Below are 20,886 nucleotides of genomic sequence, written 5' to 3'. Positions count from 1 at the left end.
TCTCTCTCTCTACCCTTCTCCACTGTTGAAATACTACTGACCTGACCTGTTTGCCCTTTTCACCCACCCACTATATCCCATACCAAAAGTACCATATCCCGTTTAACCCTAGAGAGAGTCCCACCATGGCCAACCATAAAGCCTCTCCTTAGACCTTCTCTCCTTCAAGACCACAAAACCGAGAGAAAATTGAAGGCAAAAAGGAAGCTCCACCGCCACCTTCACCGCTGCCGACGCCATCTCAGGGCCATGGCCTCGACGGCCACATTGCTGCGTCCACTCCTTCTAGTCCTCTTCTTGCTTCTCTGCGGCTTCTTTGAACTGGTGAAGCCAGACCTAGCTGGCGACAAGGCGGCACTGCTAACCTTACGGTCCGCTGTGGGGAGGTTCCTCCCTTGGAACCAGTCTGACTCGACCCCTTGCGCATGGCAGGGCGTCGAGTGTGGCGGCGGCCGAGTGACGGCCCTCCACCTCCCCGGCCTCGGCCTCATGGGCGTCATTCCCTCCGGCGTCTTCGGCGCCCTCACTGCCGTTCGCACCGTCAGTCTCAGGTTCAACGCCCTCTCGGGACCTCTCCCCTCGGACTTCGGCCAGCTCGCCGACCTCCGCAACCTCTACCTGCAGCAGAACCACTTCTCTGGCCCCATCCCGCCTGGACTCTTCGGCCTCCAGAAGCTCGTCCGCGTCAACCTCGCTGCAAACAACTTTTCCGGCGAGATCCCCCCTGCATTTAACAACCTTACTAGGCTTGCCACACTCATTCTCGACACCAACGAGCTCTCCGGCTCCATTCCCGACCTCAACCTCACGAACCTCGCCGTCGGCCAGTTCAACGTCTCGTTCAATCGACTCAACGGAACTATCCCGACATCGCTTAGCCGCCTTGGCGCCGAGTCGTTCGCTGGCAACCTCGCCTTGTGCGGGAATCCCCTCCCTCCCTGCCCCGGAGTCGCCATTAATCCCTTCCCCAACTCTACCACCGGCTCGGGTGGTGGCGAAAACGGGAATGCCGGCCAGGGGAAGAGGCACCGGAAGCTGTCCGGTGCTGCCATCGCCGGAATCGTGATCGCCTGCGCAGTGGCAGTGGTGGTGCTGGTATACATTTGCTTGATGTGCGTTGGGAAGAAGCAGAGCAACCGACGGAAGACTGGCGCTATCGATATGGCCGCAGTGAAGCCGCCTCCGCCGGATCCAGTGGGGCTTGATAAGTCGCTGGACGCGGAAGAAGGCAATGTGGGTGGTGCTGCTGCTGCTGCTACAGGGTTAAAGGAGGAGTATGGTGTTGCCGAGAAGGCGGAGGTGGCTGCTGCCGCTGCCGCTGCTGCTGCTGGCGGGAAGAAGTTGGTGTTCTTCCCTGGTTCAAGACGGGGCTTCGATCTGGAGGACTTACTCAGGGCCTCGGCGGAGGTTCTGGGGAAGGGGACGTTCGGCACGGCGTATAAGGCTGTCCTTGAAGGCGGGAGTGTGGTGGCGGTGAAGCGGTTGAAAGATGTGAGTATGAACCAGAGAGATTTTGGTGAACAAATAGACAAGATCGGATCTATGGTGCACAGGAATCTGGTTCCCCTACGGGCCTACTATTACTCCAAGGAGGAGAAGCTCCTTGTGTATGATTACATGTCTATGGGAAGCTTATCTGCATTGCTTCATGGTAAGTCTTCTAGTGGATCTGTCTTGTTGAATGAGTTGATCTGGCTAGCTGAGATTTTCTTTTGGTATCAATGTAGCATTGCATTGCCCTTCTGTTTCTGATCTCTTTTTTCTGTTTTTTCCTTTCTCTTTTGTACACGCCATCTGGTTGTTCTCCCTCCCTCCCTCTCTCTCTCTCTCTCTCTCTCTCTCTTTTGGGTATTGGTTCCTTCATCTTGCTTGTAAGTTATCCTTCCAGTGTACAATTCGTTGTGCACAAATTCCTCTACTTTTTTTTTTCTTTTTTGAGAAATTCGATTGAATTAGCTCTTTCAATCATTTCCAGTGTTGAGTTTTAGATAAGTAATTTTGTAAAACATTCGTTTGTTTTATGCTGAACTTCTTGTCTCCTTTTTTTCTTCTTAAATAGTTATTTGAGTGTTTGAGTTTATTTTGTTGGTCTTCATCCCGGTTAATCTAATGCTTGCTGATACGATTGGGCTCAATATTCTTTTTGTGGGCATCGTTAGATTGTAGTTAAACCTTTTCCTTCATTCAGCCGATTAGGATTGGTTGGTCGTACTTGTTTTTCTGACCAGTTTGTTCTCCTGGTTTGCTTTTCATGTCAGTAGCATGATTAGTTTTCATCCTAGATTTCTCTAGGATTATCATAAGTAGTACACTGGGTCCTTTGATTCTTGTGTTTCTCTTCCTAGCAGATTTGATAGCTTTGTGCTCTATTGTAATTATTTAGTACTTCTTACTAATATTGGACAATTAATTCCGATTGGTTCTTTTCGTAATATTGGATAACAAAATTGGTTGAGTAATTTTATCTTACCTTTCTGTGAGCAACGTTGATTTGCATTTGGTTCCTTTTTTGTTGATTTATTTTCTGCTCCTTGGTTTTCTTGGTATTGTCCTTTCTAGGTTTATAAATCTAGCATTTTTTTTCTTAATAGGAAGCAGAGGAGCAGGCAGAACACCACTCAACTGGGAGACAAGGTCGCAGATTGCCCTGGGAGCAGCAAGGGGAATCGAATATCTCCATTCTCAAGGCCCTAACGTCTCTCATGGCAACATCAAGTCTTCCAATGTGTTGCTGACGAAGGAGTATGATGGCTGCGTTTCTGATTTTGGCCTTGCCACACTCGTTTCCTCTGTGCCTTCGACTAATCGTGTGATCGGCTACCGAGCGCCAGAGGTCACTGATCCAACTCGAATTTCTCAGAAGGCAGATGTTTACAGCTTCGGAGTGCTGCTGCTTGAACTCTTGACAGGGAAGCCACCTGCTCATGCATTGCTCAATGAGGAAGGTGTCGACCTGCCGAGATGGGTGCAGTCTGTTGTCCGGGAAGAGTGGACTGCCGAGGTGTTTGATCTTGAGCTCTTGAGATACCAGAACGTTGAAGAAGACATGGTTCAGTCGCTACAATTGGCCATGGATTGTGCTGCAAACTACCCGGACCAGCGGCCCACAATGAAGGAAGTAGTGAGAAGGATTGAAGAGCTCCGCCGAAATGTTACCAGCGGCCATGATGACGTGGAAGGAGCACACTCTTCGCAGAGGACAGCCAACTCTATCGAGGACACAGGTAGTAATGCCCCACCTCCCCTCCGAGCCTGTTTGATTGATCTAAAGGCACAAGCAAATGAAGGTAAGCCGAAGGTGGATGTTTTAGCAGTCATTGTTGGTTAACGAAACACTTAAAAAAGAGTTCATTATCATTTCACCATCCTCACAATGGTGGTGTTCCTTCTCATTTCTTTTCCTTTTTCCTTCATTTCTTGTGTACTTTACTTTTGGTGTTACCATCGAGGTGTGATTTTAGAAAGGGGAATAATGGGAAGCAGGAGAGATGGGCTTTATGTGTTGGTGGATGCTGGTTGCCTGTTGTAATTACCTCTTTTCCTTTTTCTTTTTCCCCTTCTTTCTTTTCTCTTCTATCTAAAGAAACTCTTGTAATTTCTCTTGTTTTTCACTTTTCAAGGAAAGTTCCTCGCTGTCAATCCACAATCTCTCGTTATTGAAATCTTTTCCCTTCACAGCACCCTGAGCTAGGACAAAATTTAGTCCGCCGAAAGGGCCCAGTTGGCCCGCCTCGCAGGAAGCAAAAAGAGAAACTGCATGCTGCAATGGTGTTAACATCAAACAAGGGGAGGCCATGAAGGATCAATCTTGATCTTACCAATGCCAAGAACAAAAACTAAACATTAATTCTCTGCGTAGCCTCTGTTTTTCATCTTCCTAAGATGGCTTCTTCTCTGGGTCTCGCTTTCATGGTAATCACCAGTCATTGTCGTCATCAATATATCAGCATCCTCAGTTAAGAAGGGTAAGCAGGAATGGTCGCTTGTGCTCCAAATGCTTCAAGAAAGAGATCATTACCGACAGAGGGAGATCTCGTGTTTTAAGCAACACCGTTTAGCTAGTGAATGGTGATTGATGACAACACTTTGCCCATTGAAGCAAGAAACTGAGGGTGGGAAGAGAGCATCAATAATTGCGGCCACGCCTGTCCATGTGGTTGGTTTGGCCCCACATCCGTCGGCCGTCCTTCTATACACATCTGAGATATTGCCGGGACGAGAGAGAATTGAAGTTTGGTGGCGTCCTTCTATCTGTGACAGCGGCGGTGGTGGTGGAAGCCAGTGGTGCCATCATTGGTTATTTAAGTGGGCTGCTCTTCTCTCTGTTGTGCTTTTTTACTGGAATCAAGAGCTCGAAGAGGCCAGCTGCGTTCAGTACCATTGAATTTTCGAATCTCCGTTCCAATCTCAAGCATGGCCTGCTGATTATTGAACTGTATTGAATGTGGTGCATTTAGAACTTTGAATCCGATTATATAAAGGTGAAGAAGGCCTGTGGATCTGGCTTGAGTGATAGTGCTCTGGAGATGACCTGGATAATAGCTGTGCCTCCGTGCAGCATCTCCAGAGTCAAAAGAGCAAGTGGCTTGCAGAAAACTAAAATTTAATCGAACTTGCCCGAATCGGTCCCGACTTTACTCCAAATTCAATCTCAAACCCAGCTTTTCCCTTCATCTCCAAATGCCTGGCCCCTTATTCGCACTTTTTACAAAGTATCAAGTACCATCATCGAATTTTCGAAAATTAGATGGGGAGTCTCTTCAACGTTGGAAAAAGAGGTCCTTAAATTAATATCGCAGTACAGCTTTTCCTCTGGGGACTCACATGTTTCCACACCCACGTTGCCCCTTTGATGGGCTCAATCTCTCTGCTGCTTATGCTTTTATTATTCTCGTCTGCGTTTCCTAATATTCCCCTTCTTTTCCTCCATGGTTATTCATTCACACTGACCTGCTTTGATCTTCTCAGCGCTGCAATAAATGAGCGTCTTTGTTTTATATGTTTCTCCTACACCTGTACCTTTGACTGTTGCATTAAAATTTTGCACTGCTCCATGTGAATGGATAGAAAGAGCATGGTTCCTCACATTTCCACTAAATGAATTCGTTTCAATCTTGAGAGACTTAGCATAGTTGGTCGGCATTAGTATAATGTGTCTTCTGTTCAATTCTTATGGGTACTAGCATTGCAGATATGAGTCAACAAGTGCACCATAGAACTACCCAGCTCCCCAAGCAGCCTTAAACCAAAAGGGTGAAGGGAAGAGATGTATAGTTTCCCCTGTCACAAACTGCTAAGAAATGAATCAGTTTGATCATTCTTACAACCAGGAAATATAAACACTGCCCAGCCTGAGAATCACCAAACCCACTGCTTTCTCTGTGGTTATATCTTAAATGAAGAAAGCAAAGCAGATCCAGGATGAAGGTTGCAACTTGCAAATGAATCAGGTCTGGGTGGGGCTTCGTCATTTTCCAGCTATATACCTAATCCGATCTATCTGCCAATGTGCTCTGCATCTAGGGATGCCAAGAACTGGAGTTGGTTCAGCTATTAAATCGGATCTGAACTCAAGTAATGAAAACTAAGCATGCCTGCAGACGATTTTGATTTGGGTAGAGTTTTCAATCTAATTTCATGCCAAATCTTAACATCTAATTGCAAACAGGCTAGCTAATGGGTCCTCGACCAAGTATTGTTTGCTTGTTCAATCTGAGGCTGGACTCCACTAGGCAAGACTCAGTAGTGACTATGCATGAACCAAATCCAACTTGTTTGCCTTCCTGGCTGCCTCACATAAATCTGTAATCTGATGTAAGAATAGGTTTCGAAATATTTTGTTGGTATGTCTCTGTTTCTAGTATTACACCTACCTTTCTATTTTCACTTTTTCCTTTTAGGCTGTAGATCCTTTTGCCAATGCGTCAGGCGGGCCCAGGTTGGATCTAGATCCGAATCACAGATCTACCAACCACATGATTAACTAAGGTGGAGAGATCCTTAACCCCACCAGTTGCAGGGACATAGGTACTGAAGAACAAGAAAAATGTTAAAATGTCCAACAAATTTGTTTTTTCATTTTTGAGGATCAGTGGTTTTTTCTAATGCCTCGACATTTTTTTTTCTAAAAAAAAAAGTTGTAATGTCAAGCAACATCCATCTCAAGCTACTACATTAATTTACCGTGACATTTTCACATGTTAGATGTGCGTTGCTCTACAAATCCCTTATATTTTAACGGTTTTAAGAAAAGTTATATGTTAAACACAAGTCCATTACAAAGTACAACATTAATTTACCATGGTATTTTCACATGTTAGACGCGCAATTTTCTTCTGCAAATCGCTTACATTTTATAATTTTCTTATACATCAGAAGGCTGAATTTTAGTGCTTTACCATGTGAACTTCATATATGAACTACATTCGAGCGTGTTTTTTCACTAGGCCATGGGCCTCTTTGTCTAAATTTGAATCGAAGGCTTGTTCTAAATGTTCAGCTTCCTTATCTTATTTCATGAATTTGTAAAAATTTTTGACGAGCTAAATTCAGGCCAATCCATAATCAGTTCACCTCATTTCCCAGCCTCCACCATTTGGACAGAAGAACTGATGCTGAAATATCTGACAGAAATTCCAAATCAAACTGATGGATATTCTTGAATGTAGAGTTCTTTGACGAATACAGTTGATAACTAAGAAATCGCTATTGCCACTATTTATATTTTGACTACTCGTTGGATATGCGTTCATGTTAGGCAGCTTAACTACCTAAGATAAATGGCGAACTCATATAACGATTAGGGTCCAGTTCTAATCATTTTCAGATCATTTTCCCAATAATGGAAATCTTGACATTGAGTTGTAGTTCCACCGAGCTATTTTCAATGCAGATGGTAGGAACCGCGGACATATACCTAAGTCAATCTTTCAGTGATGAACGTCTATTATAGAGAGAAGATGGTGGAGATCACAGATTAATTTGCAAAGGCGATTTGTTAGTGGGAGTCACAATAAGACCCACGTTGCACTCAGGCTGCTGGTGTGCATCATACAGAACAGTTGGGGTTGTTCAGCAACAATAACAATTTGTTATCGTTTCATGAATATGTTCTAGCCATGAAACAGTGTTCCATAAGTATATGCCGTTGAGGTGAACCCATAGAACAGTGACAAACAGTTCCCATTGCACTCAGGCTGGTGGTGCGCTTGATACAGAACAGTTAGGGTTGTTTAGCAACACCAACAATTTGTTACTGTTTACTGTCCCATAGATATGCCCTTGTTGAAGTGGACCCATAGAACAGTAACAAACAGTTCTCATTGCCAAACAACCCTTTAATCTAACAACATGGGCAATTTAATTTTTCTCCCATCATTCGCCAAAAATAAGAAAAGGTGCCTGATTATGCTTCAAACTGGTTATTGAAGATTGGGCTTTTGCCATTTTTGGGTCTTCCAAATCGAATCCCGGTCTAACTCCCATCTAGTTAACTGTCCCTGAAACGACCTTTGCATCTCCAATCATGGGATTGAATTTGAGTGGAAGAATACATTTTGTAACAGTGTGGCAACAGTGAATGCAGGAGTTTCAATGAGCTGTTCAGGAACAGTGACTGGTGTTGTTCTGTGGCCTTTTGCTTGGGGCTGTATTTGTTGGGACCTACAACCGACCCAGTCTATGTGGGAACAGGACCACTGACCAAACAATTTTTCATTTTCCTTTCTCAAATGCCTGCAACCTGAAGCAAGCAATATGCCTACCAAGACAAGCATCATCGACTGTTGATATCTGATGTTCATCATCATCTACATCATGACAGTGATCGAAGTTGAGAAGGCATCGGCCGGGGACAAGGTCGGATGTCTAAATTCAATCTGTTCACGGAATCATGAGCAGGTTTTTAGTCTACTGGATAAATGGTTGCTTTGAAGCTTCCCATGGCGAACAGTTTCCCATACCGGGCATATCGGCACCAAGAACCAGTATGAAACTCGTTTTAACTAAATGTGAACTCTACCTCGATGCATCTTGGATTTGGTGACATTGATCATAACAATATATTTTGCATATGTCATTTGTCTAACAGTTTGGAAATAATTGTTGAAGCGTTTGGGCTGCCAAGAAAGTTCAGATTCCAAAACATCTTGTTCATGGCCGATTCAAGCTTGGGTGGACAGGTTTCTTCTCTAAATCCTGTTACTTTCAACTCCGCAAAATGCTTTCACTTGAAGAAGCCGCTTCAGACGATCACATTATGAGCGAAGGCCCGAGTTTTGCTTAACCGACGATTGAGTCCAGCTTTATCACTCCGAACTTGTTAATTAACCTTATTGGGTCATTTCCCTTGATGAAACTATAAGCAACGTACTCAAGATTAGGTTCTAAAGGGCAGAGCACAAGCATTTGGTAAGAGTATACCCCTTCCAATCTGACATCAATCAACTGCAAAGAAATTCACTTAAGGTGTATTTTGGCTACCGTGGATGTTAGATTTGAGGTGGTTTAAGATTTTTAAATCCTTGATTTGTAACAAGAATATGGAATGCCATACTTTTAAAAAATGCAAGTATTACGCTATGGATTTGTAATTCCTGCAAAATCTTTCGATTTCAATAGAATCCATAGATCTTAAGTGAGACCCCCACCCCTCCAACTCACACAGAGAAAGAGAGAGAGAGCTATGCCTCATAGACGCTCATCGAAGCAAATAGTAACATAGTAACAAACTTCATTTTATATATTTAACATAGCATAGCTGTGGAGTTGCTTGCCCAGCAGCAAAACTGTGTAAACACTCCACATGATTGGGAGCTTCATGGTTCTTGACATTATTCTCAAGCAAAACTGACTCATAGACTCATCAGTCATTTTTTCAAAAACCCTGCCTGCACAAGTGGCTATATGTTGCTCAAGTTATAACTGTAGGAGCAGAGCGACCGGTGAACTCTTGCATCTTCGAAAGCTTCAACGCGACTTCCACCTAAAATTTCATCACGTTAGTTAGCATACCATAGACTTTCAAACATGTAAAAGAAGTTTGTAAGATGTTTGTGAACTTTCTTGTACCAGAGGAGCGAGTGCATCTTGAGAATCCCGTCCGGTCTTTGAAGGATCTTTTTCATATTGCTCTATGTACAGACGGATGGTTGCACCAACTGAGCCAGTTCCAGAGAGACGGAACACCTGCATGTTCAGAGAAGCAACTTAACTATAAATTCCATGAAGCACTTGGCGTTCTAGTCCACGGGACCAATTTTCACAAGCATTTGGCAAACTTAAAGCAACAGGTCCAACAAGTACATTGGTAGGCTATTTACCAATCGCGACCCATCTTCAAAGAGATATCGTATGCCCTGGTGCTTTGAAACAGAGCTATCAACGGGATCCTTGTACTCAAACTCATCTGCTTGAACAACATTTGATACATCTGATCTTATACCCTTTATCATCCTGCAACAGAAAGTAACTAAAATTTCAGTTAAATCCTAGTATAGATATCTGGAAAAACAGATTTTTCTATGTAAGTGCTTCTTTTTCCAACATATTTTTTTTTACTTTTTTTTTTCAATTATTATTTATACTCTATGTAAGTGCAGGAACAGACACAGGTGCAAGTGCAGACAGTGGTGCGGCAAAGCATTTTAAAAAAACTTGGTGCAAGAGAGACGTCTGTGTGTGTATGATAGCAACAAAGACTGTAAGCAAACAAACACATATATTCATTTCATAATTCATACTTATAAGATATAGACTATTAAACAAAAAGTATTAAAACATACAAAAAAAAAAGCAAAAAAGTGAGTATTCATGTCCAAACCTACATCACACGGATACCCCTATTTGGGTGATGACCATGTCCATCCTTTTCTGGACTTAATGAAAGTTGACCGAATCCATTTTTATCCACTAATTAGGTTTTTGTTAAACCATAGTATCTATATATATGATGGAAATTAAGAGCCCTTAACAGAAAGAAAGTGAAGGGCTGTTCATGTTCTCTGCAGTCTGCCTGCACCTGTTCAGCAGGACTTTCTGGTGAGCTAGTTTTTCTTTTTCTAATAGAACTTACTACATTTGTTTGTTTAAAATCTCTCTCTCTCTCTCTCTCTCTCTATATATATATATATATATATATACAGCCATGTACTCAAACCCAACTTTTTTTGAAAAGTGATTCGCACCATACTAGCACCTGTACCCATACTTTAGGTCCAAACCCTATCCCATACCCACACTCAGTCCAGATATGCAGACATGGATACAGTGCCCTTCCAAGAGTGTCCCATGTGACAATTATCTCTTGCTTGACAATTCCTAAAATCTTCAAGAAAGACCTCTCCAGAAAATAGCCACAGTGACATCGAAGAACAAGGTTCAAATTATGCAATCAATATAGTCCTTTACACGAAGCATAAATGCCAAATACTGTTTCAAAGCAATCTTTACAGAAAAAGAAAATGGAGAATCTGAATTATTTAATCAATGAGCACAAGTAATTAAGAAGTCCAAAAAACAAGAAAAGTGAGCATAAAATAAAGGGCATTAAATAAGACATGTATTTTTTATCATAATTTAAGGATAGAATACCAAGACAAACCTACCCATTAACATCAGGAAGAGAAGCCTGAAGTTTGACCAAATGTGCCATGAGCTCTTTTGCATCTCCTGCATCAACATTCTTCAAAGAAGGTAGAAGACATTTTAGAATGATACATAACAAAGTTCGGCAGAATCCAAATGGAAAAGATGAAGAGAACAACTTTACTTCATAATCATATCTTGTGTAGTAGTGACGACCATATATAGACCAGTGATCACGGACAATATCTTCCACAGAAACCAGCTTTTCTCCATGCAGCTTATCCTTATTCTTGAAAGCAAGAATTGATAGCCATGCCAAGACGGCCCAAATCCCATCTTTCTCACGAATATGGTCAGAACCTGCAAATATAACCAAAATTAAGTGAAAAAAAACTTATTATTTCTTCAATTTTGTTTAACATGAAAGAATACTTGGGTGAAGCATTTCTCCCATCTATAATGAGGAACTACTTAAGAATAGCAACACAAGGTATTCCTTTGGGTCTGCTTTAGAAAGAGAAATTTACTCTGAGAAAGCAGAACGCCCTTTTTATGTAATAAGTTTCGCGTTGGTGTTCAGAGCAATGTTATCCGTATCGTACGATACGGATGCGTATTGTACGATACGTATCGTATAGGTCAAGAAAACCTATATGATACGTGTTTGAAACACGATACGCGTCCGTATCGTACGCGTATCGCCCGTATCGTGCGATACGGGAGAAAACACATATTTCTTTATTTTTTAAAAGTTTAAACACTCCTCCCTCTCTCTCTTCTTGTATTTAAAGACTCCAATAGACGTAGGAGGGATAGATTTTGCCCATTTTCATAAAAAATAACCAAGGATTCATCAATTTGGGAGATATTATTGTTGAATCAGGAAAGATGATAACTATATGTTTTGAACTTATAAAATTGTGATGTAATCTAAGTCCTAAAACTCCAAGTCCTAAGGCTCTAAGTCCTAAGATTCTATAAAATTTTCAAGTTTAAAATCGTGATGGATGCTTATATGTTATTCTTGAAGATTTGATTTCTTATTTTTGAATGTGTCGTTGATACACATGAATGTTCCTTATGTATGATGATCTTTTTTATATTTGAATACATTTTTCTTAATTTCTGATTTTTTGTTCATTTTTTCAGATTTTTAATGATTTTTCTCTATTTTTTATGATTTTTAAATATTTTTTAAAATTAAAAAATTAATTTTACGATACGCTACGCTACGTTTGCGATACGTTACGATACGGCGTATAGGTCGGCCCGACCGATACGCGATACGCTACGCCTTTTATAACATTGGTTCAGAGAACTGGATAATGTTTGATAAATATATGCTACACCTTTTATAACATTGAATGCATCTGTCAAAGGGATATGATTGAAGAGAACAGATCTAATTCATCTAATTACAACAAGTATCTCTGGCTGGAACCAGAGAAAAAGGAAGGTATTACTCACCGGTGCCAAAGCTTTCTTCACCACATATTGAACACATACCAGCATCCATCAAGTTCCCAAAAAATTTCCAACCAGTAGGCACCTGGAGTTAGAAAACAGGATTCACTATGTCAAATGTAAAGCCAGACTTCAAGCTCTTCAATATTTCCATGATGTACCTCAAAAAATTTCAGATTTAAATGTCTGGCAACAACATCTAATGCAGCTGATGTAGGCATACTCCTGCAAGAAAAAGCCACCAGTCATCCGTAAATCGTAAATGGAACCAAAGAAGGTGTCAGACAAAGATTAGCCATGAGGCAACCTAACACCAAATCTAGCATTCAGGACCAAAAGAAAAGCTTTGAGCAAAAAATCTGTCACAGACTCACAATGGATGTGATCATGGCACAATAAACAACCAATCGCTCTGGAGTTGCTTTACTCAGAATGGTACGCCAATGTGTTCAAAGATTAATATTTTATCATCTTTACAAGATCGGCAACAAGGCTCAAGGAACGGGTGAAAACTCAAAAGCTTTCAGGCCCGCACCTGATTTCAACCATATTTTCCAGCTATGGGAGAAAAGAACACGATATTTTGTATATGACGTTAAAAGTTTAATTTTACCAGTTCCTTACAGGTTCCATCTCAGGTTACGCTAATTTATGTCTCGATTGGGTCAAGCCCATATCAAGTGAAACTCTTTGTTTTCATTTGGGCAGAAATTATTGAACACTGTTTTGCCCCATGTGGCACTATGGCTGGAAGAATTCAATCTAGAACCTCTCTGCCTTCCAGATTAGATCAGCCCCATACCGGAACTAGAGTTCTGTACCTTGATTCAAGAAGTAGATTAGCCATTATCTAACCCAGGCCTCTCTCATTTTTATTAACAAAAGTTAGTTGCCCTAAAACTCGTTCATGTTATCCGAATTAGCAAGGCAGAACTCTTGGAAGGTCACTGTGAAGAAAAATATTCAACCAGTTTCAAGGCATGACCAACTTAAGGTCAAAATAAGCACAAACGAAATTATAAACTATACCTTGCAACTCCTTTCAATCCAGAACTGAAGTATGGAATAGCTTGAACAGCATTTGCAGCAATAATGGCAACAGAATCGGAAGGAGTCACAAAAAATCTGCGATTTCAACATCCAAAAACTTAAAGCAAGCTTCACTTGAGAAAATCACCAGTTAAAATAAAAACACCAGGTCCTACCTTTTACCAAGGACCATGTTCCGATCAGCATCACCATCAGCAGCAGCACCAAATTCTGGTGGTTCATCAACATGACCACCTCCACCCAGTCCCATGCGCACAACCAATTCCTTGGCATATGTGAGGTTAGGATCTGGATGGCCTCCTCCAAAGTCTTCCTGCATAAACACCAGGCAATCATTTATATATATATATATATGAGATGGCTTCTGGAAACTGAACTCCTAGAGCTTTATAAATAAATATTGTCCCTAAAAACCCAGAATACCTTTGGTACGCAATTCATCAGTGAACTTTCATCAGCAGAGAGCTCTTCCACAAAAATACGTTTGGCATAAATTCCAGCCACTCCATGAAGAGCATCATAACTAACAATAGACAGAATCAAGTAATATTATATTTACTATGTGACGCAATATAAACATAATCACATAGACAAGTAGAACAAACATCATCCAGTGACAAGACCCACACATAGGAAAGAAAGAAAACTACCAAAATGTAAATTTTGGAGATGCAAGAAGCTTCCGGATGCTATCAAAATCAAATATTTCCCTGTAAAATAAGGCACAAATCAAACAATCAGATGACAAGAAACATTAATCGGAGACATTCCTCTTCTAAATACTTAATATACAACTGTTTTCCCAGTTCAGGAAAAGAGTGAGGAGGGAAAGAAAAGTCCATGTTTAGTTGATGTGATACCATATAGATCTTGAAGGACCAAAACAGAAAATAATTTGGGTCTGTTAAGAAACAGTGTGTGTGACATTAGCAAGAATGTGTTACATTTATAAAACCATATAAAGTGATAGCAAACTGGACTGAAATTAGATAGAGCAAATATTGATCAAACAGTAAGACATCTATGACACGTTTAAATTTCAATTACCAAATAAATAAATAAACATGTGTCTGTAGGATGCAGACACACACACATATATAATTATATATATATATATATATATATATATATATATAGAGAGAGAGAGAGAGAGAGAAAAGATTCCTAAAAGTTATTCTTTGACAAGAAATATCACGGGCCTTCTACTGAGTAGTTTCTCGTTGTTGCATCACAAGATTTATGGGCTCACAAGTATCTGGAACATAATCCACGTAGGTATATACTACACTAGATGCATGATTGAGAATCCAAACTACAAATAGCGGACACTAATTAATCCTGAAGAAGAAACTACATAAATTGTTAGTAATCACAAAACTGTTTTAACTAGGCCGGTCACTTACTTCATTAATTTCACATAATCAGATGTAGAATCAAAAACATCCACATCGAAAGGTCCTTCAGGCCCAGTAAAGCTTGTCAAGCCAATTACAGAAATGTCAACCTGTAGCATTTTCTCAAGTTACAATTAAAAAAAACATTGAATATTATAGTTCACATAAAACCTGAAGTAATACATACATCTGGAAGATCTTCAGCAATAAAATATTCCTTTATTGACTTTGTGTTAGCAAAGATCTTATCTGTGACTGCTTCTGGAGCAGGTCCTCCATTCTCCATATTGTACTTAATCCCAAAATCCTGTCAAGATAGAAATTGAATGAATTAAAGATCATAGCATTCAAATGACCATCTAAACCTCAAAATGTTTCATTTTTATCTTATCAAATCCATTTATAAGTTAGTTTCTTCACAAATGCTAGTTGTCCATGTAAGTTTCAGAAGAAATGTGCATTAATGAATTCATCATGCAAATAATATCTGGTCAATTTAACGACAGACAAGCCAGGTCAATTTAATATAGCTGATTAGACCAGAGTCATGTGATTGATAATCTCTTGGCACATAGAAAATATCTCCAAGGTGATAAACCCTTATTGAATAAATACTCCGCTACTTGTGAACCCTCAGGTACTGTCTTCTTCAATGTTTGTTCAATTACTCTTTTACCCGCGAATGCAATGTAAGCATTGGGTTCGGCAATAATGATATCTCCCACCATACCAAAACTGGCTGTCACTCCACCAGTTGTAGGGGATGTAAGGATTGATACATAGAATAACTTTTTATTTGATTGATAATTGTATAAAGCGGAAGATATTTTAGCCATTTGCATCAAGCTCAAACTTCCTTCTTGCATGCGCGCTCCTCCAGAAGCACACACCATAATAACTGGGAGAGATCTATCAGTAGCATACTCGATCAAACGTGTAATTTTCTCGCCTACTACGGATCCCATACTACCCCCCATGAACTTAAAATCCATAACACCAATTGCTATAGGAATACCATTGAGTTTGCCTATGCCTGTTTGAACAGCCTCAGCCAAACCCGTCTCTATTTGATAAGAATTGATACGATCCCTATAACGGTCCTCCTCAGAATGAAATTCAATAGGGTCCATAGAGACCATGTTTTCATCCATAGGGGCCCAAGTGCCTGGATCAATCAAAAGTTCGATTCTATCTGAGCTACTCATTTTCAAGTGGTATCCACATTGTTCACAAATATTCATTTTTGAACTAAAAAATTTCTTATAATTTAATCCATAACAATTTTCACATTGAACCCATAAATGTCTGTATCTTTTATTTCTATCTAAATCATTATGTCTTCCGAAATCACTGTCACTAACACCACTACAAGTCCAAACAGATGAAAATTTAGGCAAATTCAGTCAAGTTAGATTGGTTCAAATCATAGTCACAGAGAACGCTTTTTTTTTAAAGAAAAAAAACATATAAAACATGATAAATAAATCAGCCAATTAAAACTTAAAAGAAAAAAACGCCAAAACAAAAAAACACAGAAAAACACCTTTTTGCATTTTTCCCATTTTATTCATTTTAGGCAATCTCTTTCAAAATTTTTAATGTTAAACTACTTGTTTTCAGTTTCTCATTTTCATTTATTGTTTATTTACTAAACTTTTTGTTGTTTGTGTTATTAGTTTCTCACTTGTTTTATTTTCATCCTAATTCTTAAGATTTTTAATTTTTTTTATAAACTAAGCTCGCCGTATTATAACCGAGAAAAACCTCACCGGTTTTTATGATGATCCAAGAGATCAAGTCTATATTATATATAAAGCATGAGAATTATTTTATTTTCTTTGTTAAAATCTTAATTGACATAAATACTAAGTTGTCTCTTTGGAGAGATCCAACATAAACACTAAGTTAAAAATGGAGACTCACCGTATTCTTCATAATTTTAGTGAAATTAAGGCAATTTAAGAATCTACTTCAATCTCGTACCTCATGTGGGCCACCTGGATTATGACTTGCTGTCAATATAAAAGCACCTGAAGCTTTTGACCCCTGCAATATGAGCATATGATTAAACTAAAAATTGGAGAAGCTATTAAGATAAAAATTTGTCTGATAAACAGAAAAATGATGAAATGTTGAACATGATTGCTTGGAACAACATTTGTAGTTTGTGCTGAAAAAAGTATCATGTATGGAACCCAGGCATACATACATATGAAACACACATAATATGTTTTACCAATTTTTATATCCTAGCCAGTTACATCATAACTGCACACTGAAAGGCCGCAATGCAACAGATATTTTGCAAGATCAAGCATTATAAGTAATCTCTAAGTTTATTAAGTGAATTACAAAATTAAATAACCCAAAATTCAAGAATGGAAAAGTAACTGTTATCAAAAGGTAAGTTCTTAGATAAATAAATGAAGAGTGTTATCCAGTACAAAGAAACTAGGGACAGTGCCTGCCTCGACAGACTAGCAAAATGAAAAGTTAGATAATAATTAAAAGAAGTAGGATACAAATAGAAACAAAATGACCATTTTATAGTATATAAGGACCAAAATCAACAGCAAGGTAAACAGAAAAGGGATAGCTAATGTTTGGTTCATGAAGTGACGTGTTTTTGAGGTCTTGAGACAAGCCACGGGCTGAATAAGTATCCATATCACAGATTAAAGCTCAAACATTAAATTTATATGGAAATAAATGGCAGTGCATGTGAAGCAGGAAAATTTTTCATACATCTGCGCCAACACGTTCACGTATTACAGCTGAAACTGCAGGAGTGGAGAGAAGACCATTCTGCCCAACCCAAACACGTCTGACACCATTTGCAGCAGCCATTTTAATTATTATCTGCAATGGAAGGAAAAAAAAGCTTCAATCCTCTAAATACATAGCTGCATAATAAAGTATTTGAATAACAAAATGAACAGCAGCCTGAAGAGACCTCTAAAACTAAAGAAGGCTTGCTATTTTTTAACCAAATATAGAGGGTCTTATATAAATAGTTCATAACTAAATATATACAAACAGTTATGTACTATTTCTGCCCAAATAGTCTCACGATTGATATCCACACAAAAGTACATCATGGCCAAAGATAAATTTCTGCAGATTTTGAATGTAAACATCAGGAGGCGTAAAACACATATACTATAAGATACAAGAATGATGGAGCTACAGTGAACATTCTGACATCTATATGTGTGTGTGTTCATGCAAACTTGGTGATTGAGGCTCATGGATCCGCTGGTAATAGGATTTCGACGAGACATGAGCAGCATGCAAAGGAAACTGCTTTATCCTTTCAGATCATAATCTTTGGAAAAGCACATAAAAGACAAAATGTGCCATGCCAATCTATAAAAATGACACATAACTCAAACTACCTGAATGGCATCTTTTGAGAAGTAACGGCCATCACCCGATACAACAATTGATGCACCTAAATTTCATAAACAAAAAACAGCCCTTAGGAGCCAAATGACAGAAGTAGAACATGAAGGAGAAAGCAAAATACATGAGCAAAAACCAAACACTGAAGAGACTTGTTGATTAAAAGCATAGCCACAAATATCGCGATATTTTCGGAGAAATAAAGAAAACAGTAAAAATGGGAAAATATCGCGATATATTGAAAGAAACGTTAAAAAAGGATTTATTGCGATTTTTTGTTTATTTCTTATTTCATTTTCTGGTTTTATTTTTTTCAACTTTTGTTTCATTGTTTTACTTCCTCGTATTTTTGGTATTTAACATACCTCCTAACTGCAATATAATATTTATTAGGTTTTCATTTCTTGTATTTTTGCCTCACATTTTCATTTTTTATTTTTTAAAAAAACTCTGAGATTTTCCCCAAAAAAAATAACTTTGCCGATACATACCTGAGGAAAACCTCGCCGATAAGAACCCGAGAACGATATTTGTGGCAATGATTAAAAGCCAAATAAAAGGATGAAAACACAAAAATGACATGTTTGAGGCACAACAAGAAGGTCCATAACAGTTTAAGATGCCATAATGAGTTGTGAACGACCACAAAATGGTTAATGTACAGGGAAGTCATGAGATGCAAAAGATGTGGAACTTTCTCAAGCAATTCAAAAGACTATCCAATACTCTATAAAAATCTAGAAAATGATAAACTATATGCATTTGGAGAGTCATATTTCTGCTTCCTGAGGTGAATTACTTGAATTATTCAAATGCTCATGACAGCCAATTGCATTAGCCAAGATAAAACTAGTGAGAATTATGAATTTTCCCTCCAAAGCACCACCAAAATTGCAGAAAATTGGACAGTGGAATCTTCTAAAGCTGGAAAAATGAAAAAACATGAAACTGAGTCCAGTGTGGCAATCTTTAAAGAAACTGTCTTACAATTGTAAATACCTATGTGTTCCAAAAAAAAATGCAAGTGTGTGTGAGAGAGAGAAAGAGAGAGAGATTACCTTTAACTTTATCATCTGGAAGAGCATTGAAAGTCGCTTGGACAAAATTGTGCAAGTAATTTGGCTGCTGAAACACAGTTACCTGGAACGGATAAAGACACCGTTAAAAATGTTGGCTAGAAACAGACCCGCAGATGGAGAATTATCTTGGGAAATCATTTTCACCCTAAGGAGAGGAAGGAAAGAATTAAGAGTAAAGAGGTGGTTCAGGTAAGATAAAGCACTGAAACACGTTTGGCTATGCAATGCTCACAAGCATGAAACTAGCACAATGTTTGAGGGTTCGCTTGTTTACCAGGAAACATATTCACATATAAAACTTTAGCTGGTGTCCTAGTAGAATATCCACACATCTCTTGCGTCAGCAATCATTCCAATGTAAGAACCCGTTGAAGTGAAACGAAGCCATGTATCCATGGCAGAAGCCGCTGCTCTTCACGGCCAATACTAGACTGATGAGAACCAGGCCCATAGATTCGTTGTAGACAGCGATAGGAACAACAATGAAGAATCACAATATAGTCAATTCAGAAGTATGATATCACACAAGCCCTCCACAGTCCCACAAGTTAGAACTGAAAAGACCTCAAACATTATCAAGCCCCTCCATTGGCAAAAGTCTCCTAAGCACTTCAATGTGCATCAAGGAACTCAATATTCATTAGATCTACAATCAGTTCAAGATTCTTGATTTACAGAGCACCATGTATGACGGCCTTAATTAGGACCAAGTAGATAAGCCCGACGGGAAAGATGCCCCAAACATTTGATGAACAACTGAACGAATTTGGTTACCATCACTACCGATAAGATAATCCATCATGGTAACACAGTTTTAAGCAAAAGAAAAGACATCAGGAACATCTATAAACCCGCTAAAGGACTGCGAACCAAGGAAACCAGAAAACCAATTCAGGGATGAGGACCAGTTTAGAAGACAAGAAGGAAAGGAGGGCCACAACGAAAATGAAAAAGGAAGTGTCAAGATTCAGTTGTGAATATCAACAGAAGAACGCGAGAAAAAGAGAGGGCAGGGTTCATTTCTCATTCTCACTCTTTACCTTTTTCCTCAGACCAGAGGTGCCAGGCTTCTGCCCATCAAAGGGCGTGGTTTCTTTCCTGCTGATGCCGAAGACCACCATCTTCGCTGTGCCTCCCTTCCTCGTTCCCACCTAAACTTCTTGACTGCTTCCCTCTAGTACCGTGACGTGGATAGGTCCGTTCAGATCCTCTAAGCCAAGTAAAGAACAATGTTAGACATTAGAAACTGGAAACAAAAAACAAGGAGTTGAGAAGAGCCGCTTACACGCTCAAAGGGAGAAGAGAGGGGGGGGGAGAGAGAGAGAGAGTAACGCCGAATGAGAAACGAATGATGCCAACAATGATGAGATGAGGAACGTGAAAGGAAAAGGTTCAGAGAGTGAGTAAGAATGGACGGTGGCAAAACGATGACAATCTTATACCGTGCGCGCGGACACACACAGGGTCACCGGCACCCACAGAGACCGGTAGATTCGGATCTTTCTCTCAGTCTCTCTCAGACCGAAGAGATCCGCAATATGCGGGCCTCACGAGTCACGCCAAGATCATAGATCGCGGTCCTTGGTTAGAAGGGTTGCTTCGCTTGGGATGATTCCTGTGAGCTCTCACCAGCATATAATATATATAATGAAATGGCTTGCTTTGTACATTTTGCATGTTACACAACATCATTGTGTATATAGATTATACATATACACACACGCATATGTATGATGCATTACAAAATTGTTCATTTACGCAACTCTATTTTATTAAAACAATGCTATAGCCTATAAAATTCTCAAAATGCAGTTACAAATAAACTTGTCCGAGGAAATAACGCGGTTATATTTGGTTCATCGTATTTAGAAGGTAGATCATTCATGGCGCGTTTATATATGACGGCTTATGAA

General features: G+C 39.6%; 2 protein-coding genes across 2 annotated transcripts; one reads left to right on the top strand and one right to left on the bottom strand.

Moving 5' to 3' along the window:
• Window positions 1-94: 94 nt before the first annotated feature.
• LOC116258395 (probable inactive receptor kinase RLK902) lies at window positions 95-3,639 on the top strand. Its single transcript, XM_031635525.2, has 2 exons — window positions 95-1,651; window positions 2,592-3,639. The coding sequence occupies exons 1-2, from the start codon at window positions 250-252 to the stop codon at window positions 3,326-3,328; spliced, it is 2,139 nt and encodes a 712-aa protein (XP_031491385.1). The 5' UTR covers window positions 95-249; the 3' UTR covers window positions 3,329-3,639.
• A 5,075-nt stretch (window positions 3,640-8,714) lies between these two features.
• On the bottom strand, window positions 8,715-20,501 carry LOC116258396 (phosphoglucomutase, cytoplasmic 1). Its single transcript, XM_031635526.2, has 19 exons — window positions 20,259-20,501; window positions 20,014-20,183; window positions 18,953-19,034; window positions 17,888-17,943; window positions 17,238-17,351; window positions 16,476-16,538; window positions 14,680-14,799; window positions 14,502-14,602; window positions 13,749-13,808; window positions 13,522-13,621; window positions 13,254-13,411; window positions 13,078-13,173; window positions 12,210-12,273; window positions 12,052-12,133; window positions 10,769-10,944; window positions 10,605-10,681; window positions 9,321-9,453; window positions 9,070-9,186; window positions 8,715-8,983 (listed from the first exon to the last, which is right to left on the bottom strand). Exons 2-19 carry the CDS (start codon window positions 20,092-20,094, stop codon window positions 8,912-8,914), a joined length of 1,752 nt encoding a protein of 583 aa, XP_031491386.1. The 5' UTR covers window positions 20,095-20,183; window positions 20,259-20,501; the 3' UTR covers window positions 8,715-8,911.
• Between the last annotated feature and the right edge of the window lie 385 nt (window positions 20,502-20,886).

Source organism: Nymphaea colorata, chromosome 8 (genome assembly GCF_008831285.2).
Source record: "Nymphaea colorata isolate Beijing-Zhang1983 chromosome 8, ASM883128v2, whole genome shotgun sequence".
Lineage (NCBI taxonomy): Eukaryota > Viridiplantae > Streptophyta > Magnoliopsida > Nymphaeales > Nymphaeaceae > Nymphaea > Nymphaea colorata.
Note: the sequence above shows the minus strand (reverse complement) of the source record. Positions and strands in the feature narration are given on the sequence as shown.

Excerpts from the sequence above, each read along its gene's own strand:
- LOC116258395 (XM_031635525.2), top strand. The coding sequence starts at position 250 with ATGGCCTCGACGGCCACATTGCTGCGTCCACTCCTTCTAGTCCTCTTC. Across the intron at positions 1,652-2,591 it reads CTTATCTGCATTGCTTCATG|GAAGCAGAGGAGCAGGCAGA; the intron begins GTAAGTCTTCTA and ends TTTTCTTAATAG.
- LOC116258396 (XM_031635526.2), bottom strand. The coding sequence starts at position 20,094 with ATGGTGGTCTTCGGCATCAGCAGGAAAGAAACCACGCCCTTTGATGGG. Across the intron at positions 13,412-13,521 it reads TGATGAATTGCGTACCAAAG|GAAGACTTTGGAGGAGGCCA; the intron begins GTATTCTGGGTT and ends GTGTTTATGCAG. Across the intron at positions 9,454-10,604 it reads TCTCTTCCTGATGTTAATGG|GATGATAAAGGGTATAAGAT; the intron begins GTAGGTTTGTCT and ends TTTCTGTTGCAG.